We start from the raw sequence: 20,169 nt of genomic DNA, 5'->3' as shown, positions 1-20,169 counted from the left end.
TCTCTATAGCAACGAAGATGTAGATGCATTTGCACGTATTGGATAATTGGAGTTGAATGTATTATTTCAGCGCGATATATTTGGTTTCATATTTTTTGTAGTAGTTATTAGTAGGTAGGTTTTTGTTTATAATTTCTTCCGTTTAAAAATAGTCATTTAAATATATTTTAATAAGTACTTGAAAAGATTAGTAGCACAGATTTTAAATTACGGTAACTACTAAAAAATCCTTGCTGTGTAAAACAATTGGAATATCCTTATTGAAACTACGAAAATGCGGGTTGCATTAGGGTTTAATTAATTTTCACATTATTTTAAGTGCTTTGCAAACATACATTATATGAATAATCCAGTAGTAAAAGCGGGCGAAGCCGCAAGAGGGTCGCTAGTTATTATTATATAAGGTAAATGTACGGGAGTTCGGCAGTTTAAGGCTCGCATAACTTTAAACTATTGTAAATACATTATTAAAGGTTATATGAATTTGCAAATTTTAGTGTGATCAAAGTGGGTCTTTTGGCAGTAATTTAATGTGTGTATTATGCGGTTTAACTTAACCTTAATTTTTATATTAATTTATTTGTGGACCTCTAATTTGAACCCTACTTCGTGATAAAATTTAGCTCTGTTTCTAACTTCGTGAGTTTGTGTCCCCTATTTCGGGTCACAAGTTTTTACCTCGCGAGTGAGGTTTTATAATAAAAAAAATTAGCACCTTTATTGGTTTGGATTGTAAAGAATTTGTAAATAAAAAAAAATAGGTAGATCAGCTTAACGACATTAAAACTTTCATAAAAAAAATCAAATCAAATTAAATCATCTTCACGCTGTATCCCGCACACAGCAGGATAGGCCTAGGTAGGTAGGTAGGTAGGTAGATAGGTAGGTAGGTAGATAGGTAGGTAGGTAGATAGGTAGGTAGGTAGATAGGTAGGTAGATAGATAGGTAGGAACCCAGTGTTTTTAAAACACTCCGTTCCCCACTTTCTGCGGAATTCCGGAGTCACAGCATGTTAAGTGGCACAACTCAACGCCGTGCTTTGCCTGAAATATAAATTTAAATAAATATTTTCTATTTTCTATACTATTCCTATTTTCATCTCCTGGAGTGGGGATCGAACCCACAACCAGTCGGTTTTACAGTCACACTTTGTACTCCTGCGCCACGAGTAGCCCCAACTTTTATAATTTACAAATTATATAAGCTCAGTTTTAAAAAAACTACATTTTTGAACGTTTATATATTTTTTTATAAAAAATATATAAAAAAACTCAAAATTCAAGTTAAATTTTTTGAAGCTAGGTATGCCAGTTTATAGAACTATATATTTTCGCAACCAGTTTGTACGGCGTTTTGTGTTTAGTAGGTATATATTATATTCCTGAAAAATTCTTGAAAAAAAAAAAAAGATATTTATTTAGACTTATAACAAGACTAAGATAAACACTATTAACAAAGACAAAGAAGTAAATGTGCTGATTTTACGTAGATTTATTTGTCACGAAGTTAGAGAAAATAATGAAATGTAGGGGATCTTATTTCGTGTTACTGATTTTAGTAACTTCCGCAGTTCTGTTTATTCAGTATTTTTTACATTATGTAAAGTAATCATTAACAACCACGTATATTCGATAAAATACACAAAAATAAATTATAAAGGTTGATTAAAAAATAAAATTACATTGGCAGTACCTATACGAATTTAGCTTAAAATTACCAATTCAGGTTACCTTTAAAATAGTAATATAGAAATTTAAGTGGACAAAACATATACCGAATTTCGATCACGAGAAACTTTAATAAATACAGTAACTGATTTTAAGCTTTAAATTTAAATTATCTTAGTTATAACATAAATATAAATTTATTAAAAAGTATCTAAGATTTCCCTAATTCGGTAGTAACACGAAATAGCGGACACTTGATAAATAAAATGTCTGCTATTTCGTGAATCGATTTATTGCAATTTTAAAAGAATTTTATGCTTCCATCTATTTTTTTTTTCAATAAAATGTTTAATTATAGAATACAAAAAAGCATATATTCAATGTTTTATTCGAATAACTTACCTTTGTCTTTCTACAACCTTAAGAAATTCTTACCCTAGTCTTACGGTCGCAAGCATCGCAGACACGTTACAATGCAGTTTGTAGCCAACTCTGCGTTTAAAATGTCGCTATACGCTCAATTTTATCATTAAAATATTGTTACTTAGTTTTTAGACAGTTGAAAGTATAAAGATTATATACCAATATATAGTTTCCGTAAATAATACTTAAATTGCTTATTATTTTTGCCAGAAGCAAAACTCACGAAACCACGTACTATCACGAAGTTACCGTCACTTACCTTAATTGAAACTAAAAAAGAAAACTCTGTTGCATCATTCTTTTTTCATTTTATTGATATGTTTCAATATCAATAGAATTGCACAATATTTTATTTATTTTCGAAATTGAAGCTAAATTTAATTCATAGAATATATTTGGTACTTCCTTAATATGTGTATTTTTTATATTTACAGTTGAGAAAGTTAATCTATGAAAACTGGTGTGCGACCCAAAAAGGTGTACCTCTAGACCCTAAGCTTAATCATCAATTTCTCTCCGGTAGTTTTTGCGTGTTTTTGCGCAAACAATGTCACAGACAGACAAGCAGCCATAAATTCTGCTAAGTCGTATTTTATCTTATTATGAATATGTTTTATATCCTTTTGTTATTTATATAGCAGACATCATCTTGACCTTTCACTAAACATATTTTCTTTATTGCAGGTATTGTGTGGTATAACACAAAATACTGTTTGGTCTAAGCGCTATTTGTAATATGCTGTATTATATTAGATACCAGCCAGCCAGCCAACCAGTTGGATATTCATATATATTGTTCGCTGCCAAATGCGACCGACAAATAACCAACGCCCAGCAGACAGACAGACAGACAGAGTTACTTTCGAATTTATATATAGCTTTTTAAAATTTTCATACATAGGTATCCCATAGTATATTTTTTTTTCTTTTTTTTTTCATATATATACTATACTAGTGGGCCCGTACGCGGCTACGCCCGCGAAAATATAACCCTAAATAATTAAAAAAAGTTAAAAAATAATAATAAGTGGAGATTTATTATTAGAAAAAATATCTGAGTAACCGAAATTAACAAACAAAAGAAGTAAAAGTAACTAAAGGAAATTCTTAATATTAGAAGAAGTACCTAAAGTTTGCCGTGCGCGCGTACTAAACATTTTTCTATATTAAATAATTATTAATTTTTGCGAACAACATTAAATAAAATCCCAAATGATTAAAATTACAATATTTTAAGTGTATAACATCGGTAGAGATAACCGAACTGAGATAAATTAATTATAAGCAGCAAATAATTACATCAAAAATAATAGTAATTCGAAAATATATAAAAATTTACAAAATCATCAAAGTCATCTGCCCGTTCGCGTCGGTCATACTATACCACTCGTAAGCTAGGTCATTTGGAATCAGTGACATCTTATTTATAAGAATGTTATACAGTAAAATATAATTTCCATCTAGATGAAATGCTAAAAGTGACTATCATATTTGTTTTCATAAGGATGAATATCAAATTATAGAAATCATCTAATTTTTGTTAATGTATACAAATCTATATCGGCGCGCGTCATGTATGCATTAAGCAAACTCACTTTGGGTGACGTTTTCTTAAAACAACAAACTTTGCAAGCCGTTGCTTAGCAACGCGTAGCGACGATTGTTATTAACATGGCGGAATAAATTGCTTGTTAAATTAATTATTTTAATATATTGATATATATCGAAAATATTACAAATATGAGAAAAAAAAAGTATCCTATGTTCATCCCGGGACCCTCAAGTATCTCTATATGCGTATTTTATTACAATTAAATTAGCGGTTTGGCCCTGATTGCGTAAAGGACAGACAGACAGACAGACAGACAGACAGACAGACAGACAGACAGACAGAGTTACTTTCGAATTTATAATATAGGTATGGATATCGACAATATTACAAATATAAGAAAAAAAGTATCCTATGTTCATCCCTTTACTCTCATGTAACTCTATATGAGTATTTTATCACAATTAAATTAGCGGTTTGACCCTGATTGCATAAAAGACAGACAGACAAACAGACAGAGTTACTTTCGAATTTATAATATAGGTATGGATTATACAAGAGGAATAAATTTTACATATTTAAATACCAATTGTTTTAAAAAATGAGGTTTTGATAATTCTCATATTAATATGATGATTAGGTGAGACGTTACCTGACAAACTCGCCATCGACACTGATTATCATTCGATGAGGACAAATCAAGATCCAATGCTTTTATTATAAAAATCTGTGACCCGGAAGTAAACTTGAACAAAATTCTAAATAGGTTTGTTGTAGAGTTTATCATAATTATTACAACTTGGATGTATTCTGCCGCTATTAATTTAAATAATATTTATATAACCTTAATTTTTTTGAAATTAGAAACAGTAAATAACTTTTCTCTAATTTTTACAACAAAGGAAATGGGCTCTACATGAGCTACCAGACGAGAAGAGGCAAAGGCGGCTTTAGTGCTTGCAAAGTGAGAGCCCAAATGCTTAATGAGGTAGATATAAATATTTTAATCGTACTTATAATAACAATAAAAAGATCTTAAACCATATTTAAAAATATAGTTATAAATAAAATATGTTTTAAATAAAAAAATGAATTAATAATTTCTTTGTACTTCTAAAGTTCTATCTCAAAGTTATCTGAAATTTCGTGATCTGTTTCCTTTAATGTTGTAAGCAAAATTTGGCACTTACATAATAAAAACTATAGTAACTTGTGAAAATACGTTATAGATAACAAAACTTACTGAAGCTAAGGTATAATCTAATTAATAGGAAAATACCTGTCGCCGAATTTTTAATCGCACAAAATAAAAAAAATAAATCGTAATTTAAAATATTTATTACAATCACCATTACACTTTAATATACATTGACATGTTTTAATTTGCATTAGCTACATTTTGAACATATGAACATATATATACTTTACATAGTAGAAGCGTCTGTGCTCCATATGCATATAGGGTATTAGTATTATCATATATTATATTAGAAAAATAATAAAACAATTGAATATTTAAAAACTTAGAAAACCCACCACCCGTTCTTTAAGCAATTACTTAAATATATTCAAGATTCTGTAGAATTCCATTGGGTTCAAGCTGTTAGTTCTTCTATTAGTTACTAATTACTTCTGCTAGTTTCGCTTATATCGGTATCTTTCTTGATAAAAGTTAAAAGTATTTGGTTAGCTTTTCTTTTTTTTATTTATTTATACATTTAAACTAGATTTAGAATAGAATATAATTTTATACAACTTGTTTTATATAGGTAAGCTACTATCCATCATGTAATAAATGTTTCCTGAAAATTTAATTCATCTTGATACCCATATTAGATGATTATACAAAAATATTTCTATAAGTATATATAAGTAAGTTACGTAAGAAGTAGAAATAAACTCTATTTCTAAACTTTTCAAAAACTTGTTCTATTTCTCACTAGCATAATAAAAAAGTATAGTAAAACATTATTTTATATGATACTATCAGGCATTGAGAGATGAACAAAATATTTTATTAAGAGTTATTTTTCGGCAAATATCGTGATAAGACGATAGTTTATTCTCGTTTTGGCTGAACCATCTTCGATATAGTATTCATGATCTTTAAGTTTCAAATCTTTAACGGTTTTCCAATAGTCTTCTTGGAAATCTTCTAACACTTCCTGTGGCATGTTACACGGATCGACTGCTGCTAAGATATCTGATTAAAAAAATAATAATAATGTGCAAATATAATTAAAAATTATGTTTTTAAGAAAGCTCAGTTATATATTTACTTGATGATTGTGTCGCGGTGTAGATGCTAAGTAACAATTATAAATAATTTCCTAGGCAATGTATCATAAATATTTTTGTTTTAACTTCATGCAGTAATCCGTTGAGATACTCCCTTGCCAACTTTTCGCCCAATTTTTGAGACATATTGCCTGTTAAGAGGCTCCCCTCTTGCCTCTCATTGGCTTATCTTGTTACCAGAGCAAGGAAATGAAAATATTGAATTCTATGTCCATACATATGTTTCACACCCTGTGAGTTCACCACATACTTAGTTGCGTTTATAGTTAGACGCTGTGCCACTGCGCCAAGGTATCACATAAACCTATTTATTTTATAAATTTGTTTACTTTTTTTTATTTTTTGCAGAGAGACAGAGCTTAACGTCTTAAAAACTAGCGTAAAATGGAGAATACAAAGAATTTCTGGCAATCTCACAAAAAATGAAACTAAACATTTATATTCAAGATATTCATTCACTCACTTTTAATATCTTCCTCGCTGAATATATACGATTTGTCTGCACAACGTACATCAATATTGCTAAATCCTATAGATGTCATCATTTTCTTAATTTCTTTTTCAGGGTCCTTTGAAATAAAATAAAAAAAAACAGACCTAAAAGTTCGGAAATTATATTTATGAAATGTTGTTTAACTTTATAATTACCTGACAATCTTGGTATGGTGTCACGAAATTTTCAATGTCTTTCTGAAAATGATTCCATTTTTTTTGGCCAGCTAAAGTTCTATAAATAGTGTACAAGGGAAAGTATCCAAAGAATGAAAGTAGACAAGTACCACCCTCACTCAATAAATTGTATATATTTGTAAATGCTATCCTGAAACGTAAAAACTGTAAATTCGTCTTCATCATATAAAGTAGATTGTATCATATAGAATATAGAAGTAACGGCATCATGGCCTTCTTTTACTTCCACTGCTGGACATACGCCTTCCTCAAAGATCTCCACGACGATCGGTTTTGCACCGCCCGTCTAGGATAAAGGATCAGATTTGTAAAAAAAAGAACATTTGAAATTTTAGAGCGCGTCAGATTAAGGTAGAGTAAGTTACTTATATGCTAAATCGTGTATATTCCATTAATCTGACAATTTGAGTGACGCAAAGGAGGGGAGGTCTACAAATGTGTAAAAAAAACGTTATCTCGACATTCTCGAGCGTGGCTATTTTTTTTTTCAGTCAGACTACTGTACACTGACTACAGACTACAGTACTGACTACTGTACAGTACAGAGTACTGTACTACGACGGTACGTATATTTTATAAACCGATACAAACTGATGAAGAATGAATTTGAAAAAATAAAATTATTAAGGTTAGTACTCATTACATGTAACTGAGGAATGAAAAAAATTGAGAGAACAAGTCTTGTGCGCTGTCAATATAATTATATAGGTATGGTTTTCTTAATGGTATCGATAGATATTTTTCTAATAATGTTTTACGAGTATAATTATGAAAATATTTTGTGCCTTTGAAGGAAATAAGTAAAAAAATAGAATAGAATTCAATGAAGACCTCAAATCAAAGTGATTGAACAAAATTTATTTCGTGGTTTTCGTAGGAGCTGTTGGATAATTTCGATGAATAATGAATATACCTTTCGGTCGAATCGAGAGCCTCTTCTTTTAAAGCCCGTTAAAAATAGTTTATCAAGATTAATATAATGGTGGTGGTGTTAATATTATGTTTTTATTTTCTGCTACGGAACTCTGCATAGACCGGCATTTATTATTTTTGATTTAAGGATATCTATTGTGTATTAAAATATAAAACTTATTTAAATACTTACTCTTGCTGTGGTACCCATTGTAGAGCGTAATTAGAAAACACGAGATCAAAATTTCCTCGCAACTCGTCAGGTAAGTCACCCTGTATGTCGAGGATGGTGAAGTTGAGAAGGTTGGTCCCATAGTGTTTGTTTGCGAATTGTACCATTCTTTCACTTTTATCACTTCCCACGACTCTGGTGCAATTACTAGGTAAAAATTTTGTTAGGATATTTGTAACAGCTCCATCTCCGCTACCAATATCTAAAACTGTCGTCCCATCGTTTTTCCATTTAATTTTCTGCGCATATTCTTCTAAACACTGCAAAGCATCCTTTTGTGGTAAGGTATTACATTTTTGATATAGTTCAGCATTATGCATGTTGAGTTTTTTTTTTAGATTCACATATATATTTAAAGAAAGCAGGTGTGCGCGTGCACTAGGTCGTTACGTTAGACGCGGTTCCGGCGGTCAGTCTCGGCAGGAGCGTATATCGTACGTATTTATACCTGTCGGTGCACGGCATCGATGAGCGGTGACTCCGGCTAAGATGGATTAGGAAAGCAAGATTGAGGTCCAAGCAAGACCTTGCTCTTGAAACCTGAAATTTAGTATAAGCAATGATAACGAGAGATAATATTTTCAACCTTATTAATGATTTATTTATCCTCATGTGTCTTTCCACTCTATTAAAAAAAATTTCAGTGATGTTTTATTTCTTTTTGCTTCACTTAGTGTTAAGAGACTCTGTTTCCCACTTTCCGCTGAATTTTCGAGGTATTGTTGAGTGGCAGAGTTGGCTTCGACACCAGAGCGAAGAAAGGAAATATTAAATACTAGTGGACCCGAACGCGGCTGCGCCCGCTTGTACTATACGTATATTTATTAAAATTATTTTCAGTTTTCAATAGAGAGATGCGTTAAGCAAGCTCATTTTGCGTGACGTTTTCTAACAATAAACTTTGCAAATCGTTGCTTAGCAACGACGGTTGTTATTAACATGGCGGAATAAATTGCATGTCAAATTAATAAAAAAAAAAATATATTGGTATATATCGATAATATTACAAATATGAGAAAAAAAAGTATCCTATGTTCATCCCGAAACCCTCAAGTATTTCTATATGAGTAAAATACTCATATCACAATTAAATTAGCAGTTTGGCCCTGATTGCGTAAAAGACAGACTTTCGAATTTATAATATAAGTATGGATAATATATTACCTGACGCGTTTACAGTCACACTTTGTGCCCCTGCGACGCGACTGGCCTCAATTTAATTTTTTATTCATAATAATTAATATCAGGCCGTCGTGGCGCAGCGGCACAAGGGTGTGACTGTAACGCGACGGTTGTGGGATCGATCCCCACTCGAGGATTCATTTATATTTTCATCTCTTCCGTCATTTATAGTTCCGCTAACACTAGGTTAGGTTAGATAGGCCTCTGCTTACCTTGCTGTGTGCGGAATATAGCGTGAAGCTGATTATAATGAATATTAACGGAAATAATAGAGCAGTGACCAGATTATAATGAAATAATTTTTCAGGTTTAACCCTAGTATAGCCTTTTAGCATTTCATATCATATTTAATATATAATATAACGTTGCACTAACAAAATAAAAATTGAAATTAATACCCAGATGAAGTCAATAAGTTATAAATAAAGTAAGACGGACGTAAAATTTATGTTTTTTATTAAACATTTACATATATTGAAATATATTCGTTACATGAAAACAGTAATCCGATCTGGATGTAATCATATATTCTGATGTAGTAGCTTAGGAAAAATTTTAATATAGATTATATGTTTAATAATAATATATATATATATATATATATATATATATATATATATATAATATAGAGAGAAAAAAAAATTAAGGTCTATTATAACATTTTTTTTACAACTTTGACGTAAAGAAGAGGGAGGGCTACCTCCCTCTTCTTTGCGTCACTCTCAAATTGTCAGATTAGTGGAATATACATGATTTAGTAAGTAACTAACTTACTTTACCTTAATCTGACGCCCTCGAGAATTTCAAATGATCATTTTTTTTACAAATCTGCTCCTTTATCCTAGACGGCCGGCCATATACGAGTATATGGGGCTCGTAGTACGTAACCGAGTACGTAACCAAGGAATAACCAGTATCATAATCTGCTGCGCTCGAGTAAATCCCGGAAGCCCCCTCTTCGCCGCCCGGACTAAAAGGCTTTTTTTTTGTTTATTTTTTTTATTTATTATAGATAGTTTTTTTTTTAAATAATTAAATATCCTTATTGGAATTACAAAAATGCAACCCTGAGGTTTTGATGATTTTCAATTTAGAAATTTTAAGTGCGCTGCATGCATATATGTTACTAGCGGACGCGCGCAGCTTCGCCTGCTTATTGCTTAGGGGTGAATTCTAATAAACCATGAAACACGTGTTCAATGAAATATTTTTAAGATTTTGAAATATTTTTGAAATATTTCTTAATTTCTAATTTTATAAAAATCTGTGGCGATTTAAAGATTTTTCCATACAAACTCTCAACCCCTTATTGGCACCCTTAGGGGGTAAATTCTAAAAAACCCTGAAACAACGTTTTCAATTAAATATTTTTAAGAGTCTGAATTTCAAATTTTATAAAAATCGATGTCGATTTTTTTTTCATACAAACTTTCAATCCCTATTTCACCTCTTTAGGGTTAAAATTTTTCAAAATCCCTTCTTAGTAGATGTCCAGATTACGAAAGTAAACATCTGTCCAAAATTTCATGTTTCTACGCACAGCGGTTACGGCTATGCGTGCATCTTACCTCAGTCAGTGAGGACAAGTCCTTTTATATATTATGATGATGATATGATATAATATTAATCAAAGCAGGAATGTAATTCCTTGTACTTAGTAAACAAATAATTCACAAGTTTAAGCGGGTGAAGCCGCGAGCTAGTCACTAGTACTATATATGTAGAAAATAGATATGATGATTAGGTGATACGTTACGACACTGATTATCATTCGATGAGGACAAATCGAGATCCAATGCGTTTATTATAAAAATCTGTGACCCGGATGTAAACTTGAACAAAATTCTAAATAGGTTTGTTGTAGAGTTTATCATAATTATTACAACTTGGATGTATTCTGCCTCTATTAATTTAAATAATATTTATATAACCTTCATTTTTTTTTAATTAAAAACAGTAAATAACTTCAAACTAATAATTGTGTTTAGATATGTATGATTCATTAACAAAATATTCCTAAAACTTGGAAACATATACCTTTTTTTTTGTAAATAATACCTGCGTACCTACTATGTATTTATAATAATAACTTGTTCGTTCGAATCAATAGGGTTCCAGTAATTTGTAAAAGATTTGACATTTTGTCTGAAAGTAGTAGTGAAAGAAATTCAAAAATTAATTCATTTTTGACCCATAGCTTTGGCATGATTCGCAAACAAATAGGGACCCAGACAGAAAGACCATTGCCAAGTCATTTTTATCCTTTGCTATCGTAATAGCGTATAAGTATCAAGATGAAATTTATATAAAATACTCAGATCTGCTGTCCCTGCAGTGTTTCTGCTGCAAATTTTCGAAACTCGCAATAGCATCAAAACCCGTGAACTTAGAATCTTGAAATTTGGTAGGGAGTAACGTTTTATAGCACAGATAAAGGGAAAATTGGGAAAAGTGAAAAATAAGGGAACCCACCACCTATTCTTTAAGCAATTAAATCTATTCAAGAGTTTCGTAGAATTCCATTACCCGCTAGTTCTTATTTTTTTGTATGAATATCAATTTTTCGATATCTTTCTTGATAAAAGTTAAAACTAGTTGGTTTGTTTTTTTATTTTTTGATTTATTTATTAATTTTAACTAAATGTAGAATACAAAATTATATATATTGTATTATATAACTTATTATAATATCAGGTAGTAAATGTTTCCTGAAAGTTGAAATCATCTTGATATCCTTGAGATCCCATATTAGATGATCATACAAAAATATTTCTATAAGTATTATTTTAATGATATTTTTTATTACTTGAACCTAAGTCTTGATTACAGGCAGAAGACACATCAGTGAAACTATTTCAAGTCAAAACCGTGTAAATCGAAAAGCTTGCAGAAAATGCATAATTTTGCTATTTAACAGTTGTGATTTTTTTCAATATTTTTAGGTGCACACAGAAATAAAAATAAAATGGATTGACAGGTTAAAATATGTAATATATTACGGAAACACAGTTTTTTTATTTAATTATAATACATTAAACAGAAGAATAAAAAAATCCCGCATTTTTCCCTCTGAATTTTATTTTCATCAGAGATTTATAATAATCTAAATTATGCACTCACTTGTAATTTACGAATATGGAAAATTAAATCTTTCAGAAATTATGAAACTTTCACTCAAATACAATTTTCCATAGATAAAAAAACTTATTTGGAAAACCGTGTAAAAGCGAAACCGTGAAAAAAAAGTACCGTGTAAATCGGGGGATAGGTGTACAATAAGTAATATGTCATGTTCTGTAGCAATTTCTATTAATTACTTTTCGGCAAATACTGTGATAAGACGATAGTCCATTCTCGTTTTGACTGAACCTTCTTCAATATAGTATTCGTGGTCTATGAGTTTCAAATCTTTAACGGTTTTCAAATAGTCTTCTTGGAAATCTTCTAAGACTTCCTGTGGCATTTTAAACGGATCGATTGCTGCTAAGATATCTGATTACCAAAAAAATAATAATGTGTATATATTATATTATATTTAAAAATTACAATTTAAGAAAGCTCTGTTTATATATTTTCTAGGCAATGTATCATATACCAACTTTTCGCCCAATTTTTGACACTTATTGCGTGTTATGAGGGGGAGCTCATTGCCGCGCTTTGTCTTATTACCGGAGCAAGGAAATGAAAATAATGAATTCTATGTAAGTGTGTGAGTTCACCACACTGTTAGACTCTATGCCATGTTGTCACATAAACCTACCTATTTTATAAATTTGTTTACATTTTTGGTTATTTTTTGTTATCTTAAAAACAAGCTTAAAATGGAGAACACAAAGAAAATGAAACCAAACGTTTATATTCGAGATATTAATTGACTTACTTTTCATATCCTCCTCGCTGAATATATACGATTTGTCTGCACAACGTACATCAATATTGCTAAAGCCAATAGATGTCATCATTTTCTTAATTTCTTTTGCAGGATCCTTTGAAATGAAATAAAAAAATTCGGATCTAAAAGTCCGGAAACCATATATCATGAAATGTTGTTTAATGTTATAATTACCTGACAATCATGGTATGGTGACACGAAATGTTCAACGTTTCTCATCCAATTATTCCATTTTTTTTGGCCAGCTAAAGTTCTATAAATAATGTAAAAGGGAAAATATCCAAAGAATGAAAGTAGACAGGTACCACCCCCTCTCAATAAATTGTATATATTTGTGAATGCTATCCTGAAACGTAAAAACGGTAAATTAGTCTTCATCATATAGAGTAGATTGTATAATATAGAATATAGAAGTAACGGTATCATGGCCTTCTTTTACTTCCAATGCTGGATATCCGTCTCCCTCAAATATCTCCACAACGATCGGCTTTGCACTGCCTGCATCCAGCTGCTACCGACAACCTTGACTTGATCATTGGTACACCTATATGGTATATATGGGGACTTATCTATGATAAATTACATTGTACCCCACTTATTCGAAAAAAATTGTGAAATTACCAACATTTCATATTCTTTATGAGGCGCTTAAATCGTAAAGGGTTTTCTAATAATATTGAAAAAATAAAACTTCAACCTCTTCTGCATCTTGCGACATCTTTGCTTAGAGGGAACAATTAATTACTTTTTTATTTTCACGCTGTATGTTATACTTTGTTACTTGTATTATTCATCACTATACTTATATTATATATGTAAGGGATATAAAAAATGTTATTTCTAAATTGTATTCTATCATGGAGATATTACTCGTATGTTTCTTTCTAGTTTTTAGAGTTCTGTAGCCAAAAAAATGAAACCCTTATAACTTCGCTATGTCCGTCTGTTTAGCCGTAGTCTGTACTCACTGTCATTTTACTCGATGACTACGGGTACTGTATTTCGACGGTAGGTGTATTTTATAAACCTTTACAAAATGATGTAGTATGATTTAAAAAATAAAATTATTAAGGTTAGTACTCCTTACATGTAACTGAGGAATGAAAAAAATTGAGAGAACAAGTCTTGTGCGCTGTCAATATATATATACCATACCTATATATATATATATATATATATATATATATATATATATATATATATATATATATAGGGCCGCTAGTATATATATATATATATATACTATATATATACTATATATATATATATATATATACTAGCGGCCCGGTCGCGGTTTCACCCGCGTGAACTATGTTATTATAAATTTCTGTCTCCATGGCTACGTCCTAGTGACGTCTATGCAAAATTTGAGACTCCTAGCATTTGTAGTAACGAAGTTTCATACAAACTTTCGACCCCAAAAACAACCCCTTAGAAGTCGAATATTGCAAATTCCCGTCTTAGCGAGCACCTACGTCCTATAAATAACTCCTATGCAAACTTTGAGATTCCTAGCACATGTAGTTTCTGAGATTTCGTGATGAGTGAGTGACCTTTCGATTTTATATATATAGATAGGTATGGTTTTCTAAATGGTAAGGATAGAAATCTTTCTAAGAAAGTTTTGCGCTTTTGATGGAAATAAGTAAAAAATAGAATAGAATTCAATGAAGACTTTAAACAAAAGTGGTTTGAACAAACTTGATTTCGTGGTTTTCTTAGGAGATATTGGATAATTTCGATGAAAATACCTTTCGGTCGAATTGAGAAGCTCTTCTTTTAAAGTCCGTAAAAAGTAGCATAATAAGATTAATATAATGGTGGTGGTAACTCTGCATAGACCGGTTTTAATTATTTTTGATTTAAGGATATCTATTGTGTATGAAAATATAAAACTTATTTAAATACTTACTTTTGCTGTGGTACCCAATGTAGAAGGTAATTAGAAAACACGAGATCAAACTTTCCTCGCAACTCGTCAGGTAAGTCACTCACTATATCGAGGATGGTGAAGTTGAGAAGGTCAGTCGCATAGTGTTTGTTTGCGAATTGTACCATTCTTTCACTTTTATCACTTCCCAGTACTCTGGTACATTTACTAGGTAAAAATTTCGTTAGGATATTTGTAACACTTCCATCTCCGCAACCAATATCTAAAACTGTCTTTCCATCGTTTTTCCATTTAATTTTCTGCGCATATTCTTCTAAACACTGCAAAGCATCCCTTCTTGCTATGGAATTACTCTTATGATATAGTTCAACATTATCCATGTTGAGGTTTTTTTAGGACAAAAAGATGTGCGCGTGCGCTTGGTCGTTGCGTTAGACGCAGTTTGGGACCAGTCCCGTCTGGAGCGTATGTCGTACGTATTTATATGTTTCAGTGCACGGCATGAATTAGCAGTGACTCCGGCTAAGATGATTGAGGAAAACAAAATTGAGGAAGTTTAGTATAAAAAATGATAACGTGAGAAAACATTTTCAACGTTATTAATGATCAGCGGGCCGCCCGCGGCTTTGCCCGCTTGAACTAAGAAGACACTCCGTCTAGTCTCTATCAAAAACAGAATTAACTGGCAACTGTCATTATAGAACGTCTAATATATTTTTTATTACTTTAATCTGTAATCTTTTAATATGATTTTTTTACCACATTATTGTAATTTCTATATGGATTTTTGATTGTTTTAATTTGAGAAACATTAAAAGGGCAGCTCACATTTTTTTATTAAGTATCAACGCGATTTCCCATATAAATAACAAGGGGAATTTAGTATTTATTTGGCTAAAGTAAACAAATGGTCAAAACAACATCATTAGATCAGTGTAAACAATCCCTTAGAATCTATCCTGGCAAACGATCACCTTTAATGGCTTATATTTATCTTAAAATACAAAATATATCCATATCTACGTAACAACATAAATTGTTTTGAAAAACAAATTGCCTTTTTTGGTTGCCAGCCTCGGGACTTATTGAACGGTGTTTTAGTATAATACACATCTTAGGTACAATATAATTAATTTAATGCAGGATAACATATATTTATAATAAATATTGATGAAAAAAATATAATATTTGTAATAAAATAAAAAGAATCGTAATTCAAATATTTATTACAATCACCATTACACCTTCACCATACATCCATATATTTTAATTTGCATTAGCTACATTTTAAACATATGTACATATACTATACAGAGTGGAAGCACCTGCGCTACATATGCATATAGGGTAAAATATTTCATACCCATACCTAAAAAAATGAATCATGATTCGTCAACAGTTTTTCAATTTTACAATTTCTATCCATACTGTATTTGTACAGTTGTATGATGCATATACGAATAGATACAAATAACGTAAACGCCTACAACTACAAAAATACTATTAAACGTTGCCAGTGTGCCACTTTCATTATCAAAAAAACATACTCCAAATAGAAAGGGATATTTTTACCTTACAATCTCCTTTGTGCTAACTGGCACGCTCGAAGCGCCATAAATAAAGAACCGAACCGAACCGAAAGGGATATCTCTAGTTGTAATTTAAGCTGTTATCTATTTTCTATAATAAAGCGAAATAACGTTCAACCTCACCGCCAATACCTATATAATACGTCTCGATTTCGTTAATGAGGTGTTTGCGATGTTGTCGCTTTGACAGGTTAATTAATGCCTGTGTGCGTCATTCCTAACAAATGGTGTTTTATTTTAAAACGATACTTTTAAAAATTATTTTGCTTTTTTATTTTTAGCAGTCTCTTTTCTTTTAATTTTATTAGGCTTTTATAGAGTAGTTAATACTGTGCTTTCACTAAAAGTGGTAAATACAAAAACACTCTGTATACAGGAAGTCTGGCAATATTTAATATAATTTAATATTCTATCTGAACTTAATAAAAGAATTATTATCATATTATTTCTATATATAAAAATCGTAAAAATATTTTGTCTCATGACATTTAATATTTTTGATAGAAGATTAGCGTGATCATACATACAGACAGACAAGAAATTAAGAAAAGAAATTTTTGCTTTCTATTATTCTTTTTAAGTGTCCCTCTATCCATTTTAGTCAAAAATACTAAATGTACAAACAAAATATTTTTACTGTTTTATTATGTAATAGAGTAAATAAACTATATAATACAAATATAAGAGTAAAATAGAAATAAACTATATTTCTAAACTTTTCAAAAACTTGTTCTTCTATTTCTCACTAGTATAATAATAAGGTATAATAATGCATTATTTTATATGATACTATCAGGCATTGAGAGATGAACAAAATGTTATACAATTAGTAATATTTCGTGTACTGTAACCATTTCTACTAATTACTTTTCTGCAAATACTGTGATAAGACGATAGTCCATTCTCGTTTTGACTGAACCTTCTTCAATGTAGTATTCATGGTCTATGAGTTTCAAATCTTTAACGGTTTTCAAATAGTCTTCTAGGAAATCTCCTATCAATTCCTGTGGTATTTTAAACGGATCGACTGCTGCTAAGATATCTAATTACAAAAAAAATAATAATGTGTAAATATATTTAAAAATTATAATTTAAGAAAGCTCTGTTATATATTTTCTCGGCAATGTATCACAAATATTTTGCTTTTAACTTCACGCAGTATTGACGTTAAGATACACCCTTGCCAACTTTTCGCCCAATTTTTGACACTTATTGCGTGTTAAGAGGGGGGCTCCTAGCCGCGCTTTATCTTATTACCAGAGCAAGGAAATGAAAATAATGAATTCTATGTAAGTCTGTGAGTTCACCACAAAGTTGCGTTTATAGTTAGACTATACCACCGCACCATGGTGTCACATAACCTACCTATTTTATAAATTTGTTTACATTTTTGATTATTTTTTGTTATCTCAAAAACTAGCTTAAAATGGAGAGAACAAAGAATTTCTAGGAATCTCATAAAAAGTGAAACCAAACGTTTATATTCGAAATATTCATTTACTTACTTTTAATACCCTCCTCGCTGAATATATACGATTTGTCTGTACAACGTACATCAATATTGCTAAATCCAATAGATGTCATCATTTTCTTAATTTCTTTTGCAGGATCCTTTGAAATAAAATAAAAAAAATCAGATCTAAAAGTCCGGAAAATCGTCCGGAATATCATGAAATGTTGTTTAATTTTATAATTACCTGACAATCATGGTATGGTGACACGAAATGTTCAACGTCTCTCATCCAATTATTCCATTTTTTTTGGCCAGCTAAAGTTCTATAAATGGTGTACAAGGGAAAGTATCCAAAGAATGAAAGTAGACAGGTACCACCCCCTCTCAATAAGTTGTATATATTTGTGAATGCTATCCTGAAACGTAAAAACGGTAAATTAGTCTTCATTATATAGAGTAGGTTGTATCATATAGAACAGGGCTTCTTAATCTTTTGTCATTCACGACCCCATTTATGATTGCGAGTTTCTTAACGACCCCCCATACAAATATAAAAGAAAAATAAATTAATATTTTTTGATAATTTATTTATTAGGTAAAAATATACATATACATATGAAAATATATAGTTTTAGAATTCGTTTTGAAACATACAAAAACTGCTGTCGGTGGAGATAACTCAAAACCTTCAACAAATGCGCGTGTCTAGACGCTGCAAGTCCACTGTATTCCGCCAACTCTAGTGATGTTATAAAATGGTATATATAAATATTTGACATTAAAATCTCTCGTGACCCCAAAAAATGAAACCCTTATAACTTCTCTATGTCCGTCTGTATTCACTGTCATTTTACTCGACGACTATGGGTACTGTATTTCGACGGTAGGTGTATTTTATAATCCGATACAAAATAATGAAGCATGATTTGAAAAATAAAATTATTCAGTTTAGTACTCCTTACATGTAACTGAGGAATGAAAAAACATTGAGAGAACTATGTGGGCTTTGTGGGCTGTCAATATATAGTTATGGTTTTCTAAATGGTATCGATAGAAATCTTTCTTAGAAAGTTTTGTGCTTTTGAGGGAAATAAGTAAAAAATATAATAGAATTCAATGAAGACTTCAAATGAAAGTGGTTTGAACAAAATTGATTTCGTGGTTTTCGTAGGAGATATTGGATAATTTCAATGAAAATACCTTTCAGTCGAACTGAAAACCTCTTCTTTTAAAGCCCGTTAAAAATAGCATAACAAAAGTAATATAATGGTGGTGGTAACTCTGCATAGACCGGTTTTTATTATTTTTGATTTAAGGATATCTATTGTGTATTAAAATATAAAACTTATTTAAGTACTTACTTTTGCTGTGGTACCCAATGTAGAAGGTAATTAGAAAACACGAGATCAAACTTTTCTCGCAACTCGTCAGGTAAGTCACCCTCTATGTCGAGGATGGTGAAGTTGAGAAGGTTGGTCCCATAGTGTTTGTTTGCAAATTGTACCATTCTTTCACTTTTATCACTTCCCACGACTCTGGTACAATTACTAGGTAAAAATTTTATTAGGATATTTGTAACACTTCCATCTCCGCTACCAATATCTAAAACTGTCTTCCCATCGTTTTTCCATTTAATTTTCTTCGCATATTCTTCTAAACACTGTAAAGCATCCCTCCTTGTTATGGAATTATTTTTATGATATAGTTCTACATTATCCATGTTGAAGTTTTTTTAAGACAAGAAGATATGCGCGTGCGCTTGATCGTTGCGTTAGACGCAGTTTGGGACCAGTCCCGTCTGGAGCGTACGTCGTACGTATTTATACGTTTCAGTGCACGGCATGAATCAGCAGTGACCCCGGCTAAGATAATTGAAGAAAACAAGATTGAGGCAGTTGAGCATAGTATAAACAATAATAACGTGAGAAAACATTTTAAGCTTTATTAATGACTAGCGGCCCGTCCGCGGCTTCGCCCGCTTGCTCTAAGAAGACACTCCGTTTAGTACTTTTTTCCCTCCGTTTTTGATTGTTTTGAATTTAAAAACACATTAAAAGGGCAGCTCATATTTTTTTATTAAGAGGGGTCTCAACGCGATTTCCCATATAAATAACAAGGGGAATTTAGTTTTTTTTTTCATTTGAATCTTTTTATGGCTAAATTAAAGAAATGGTCAAAACAACATCATTAGATAGTACTATCAGTGTAAACAATCCGTTAGAATCTATGCTGACAAATGATCACCTCTAATGGCTTATAATTTATCTAAAAATACAAAATATATCCATATCTACGTAACAACATAAATCAAAAAGATGTATAATAATAATATAATAATAATAATAATAAAATAAAAAAAAAATAAAAAAACAAAAACTGCCTATAAACAT

At 30.9% G+C, this 20,169-nt stretch overlaps 3 protein-coding genes and 1 long non-coding RNA gene across 4 annotated transcripts; 1 reads left to right on the top strand and 3 right to left on the bottom strand.

The window, feature by feature from the left end:
• Positions 1-404: 404 nt before the first annotated feature.
• Positions 405-2,042, top strand: LOC146534146 (uncharacterized). Its single transcript, XR_014878584.1, has 2 exons — positions 405-886; positions 943-2,042. It is a non-coding gene; the product is annotated as an uncharacterized LOC146534146 (long non-coding RNA).
• A 2,918-nt stretch (positions 2,043-4,960) lies between these two features.
• LOC146534145 (juvenile hormone acid O-methyltransferase-like) lies at positions 4,961-8,205 on the bottom strand. The gene is made up of 4 exons (XM_085194925.1): positions 7,734-8,205; positions 6,587-6,758; positions 6,402-6,507; positions 4,961-5,843 (listed from the first exon to the last, which is right to left on the bottom strand). Exons 1-4 carry the CDS (start codon positions 8,090-8,092, stop codon positions 5,665-5,667), a joined length of 816 nt encoding a protein of 271 aa, XP_085051051.1. The 5' UTR covers positions 8,093-8,205; the 3' UTR covers positions 4,961-5,664.
• A 3,221-nt stretch (positions 8,206-11,426) lies between these two features.
• On the bottom strand, positions 11,427-16,444 carry LOC146534144 (juvenile hormone acid O-methyltransferase-like). The gene is made up of 5 exons (XM_085194754.1): positions 16,310-16,444; positions 14,759-15,259; positions 13,021-13,192; positions 12,835-12,940; positions 11,427-12,446 (listed from the first exon to the last, which is right to left on the bottom strand). The coding sequence occupies exons 2-5, from the start codon at positions 15,115-15,117 to the stop codon at positions 12,268-12,270; spliced, it is 816 nt and encodes a 271-aa protein (XP_085050880.1). The 5' UTR covers positions 15,118-15,259; positions 16,310-16,444; the 3' UTR covers positions 11,427-12,267.
• LOC146534143 (juvenile hormone acid O-methyltransferase-like) lies at positions 15,946-19,826 on the bottom strand. Its single transcript, XM_085194753.1, has 4 exons — positions 19,141-19,826; positions 18,024-18,195; positions 17,832-17,937; positions 15,946-17,368 (listed from the first exon to the last, which is right to left on the bottom strand). The coding sequence occupies exons 1-4, from the start codon at positions 19,497-19,499 to the stop codon at positions 17,190-17,192; spliced, it is 816 nt and encodes a 271-aa protein (XP_085050879.1). The 5' UTR covers positions 19,500-19,826; the 3' UTR covers positions 15,946-17,189.
• Between the last annotated feature and the right edge of the window lie 343 nt (positions 19,827-20,169).

The sequence above is a fragment of the Heliconius melpomene genome, chromosome 12 (assembly GCF_056956725.1).
Source record: "Heliconius melpomene rosina isolate 202511_hmr_F chromosome 12, ASM5695672v1, whole genome shotgun sequence".
NCBI classification, from domain to species: domain Eukaryota; kingdom Metazoa; phylum Arthropoda; class Insecta; order Lepidoptera; family Nymphalidae; genus Heliconius; species Heliconius melpomene.
The sequence above is the reverse complement of the archived record's forward strand: the minus strand, read 5'-3'. Positions and strand labels throughout refer to the sequence as shown.

Coding starts and splice junctions, on each gene's coding strand:
- LOC146534145 (XM_085194925.1), bottom strand. CDS start 8,092: ATGCATAATGCTGAACTATATCAAAAATGTAATACCTTACCACAAAAG. Junction 6,759..7,733: donor CAATGGGTACCACAGCAAGA/GTAAGTATTTAA, acceptor TTTACGTTTCAG/GATAGCATTTACAAATATAT. Junction 6,508..6,586: donor CACCATACCAAGATTGTCAG/GTAATTATAAAG, acceptor TTTATTTCAAAG/GACCCTGAAAAAGAAATTAA.
- LOC146534144 (XM_085194754.1), bottom strand. CDS start 15,117: ATGGATAATGTTGAACTATATCATAAGAGTAATTCCATAGCAAGAAGG. Junction 12,941..13,020: donor CACCATACCATGATTGTCAG/GTAATTATAACA, acceptor TTCATTTCAAAG/GATCCTGCAAAAGAAATTAA. Junction 12,447..12,834: donor CAGCGAGGAGGATATGAAAA/GTAAGTCAATTA, acceptor TTTGGTAATCAG/ATATCTTAGCAGCAATCGAT.
- LOC146534143 (XM_085194753.1), bottom strand. CDS start 19,499: ATGGATAATGTAGAACTATATCATAAAAATAATTCCATAACAAGGAGG. Junction 18,196..19,140: donor CATTGGGTACCACAGCAAAA/GTAAGTACTTAA, acceptor TTTACGTTTCAG/GATAGCATTCACAAATATAT. Junction 17,369..17,831: donor CAGCGAGGAGGGTATTAAAA/GTAAGTAAATGA, acceptor TTTTGTAATTAG/ATATCTTAGCAGCAGTCGAT.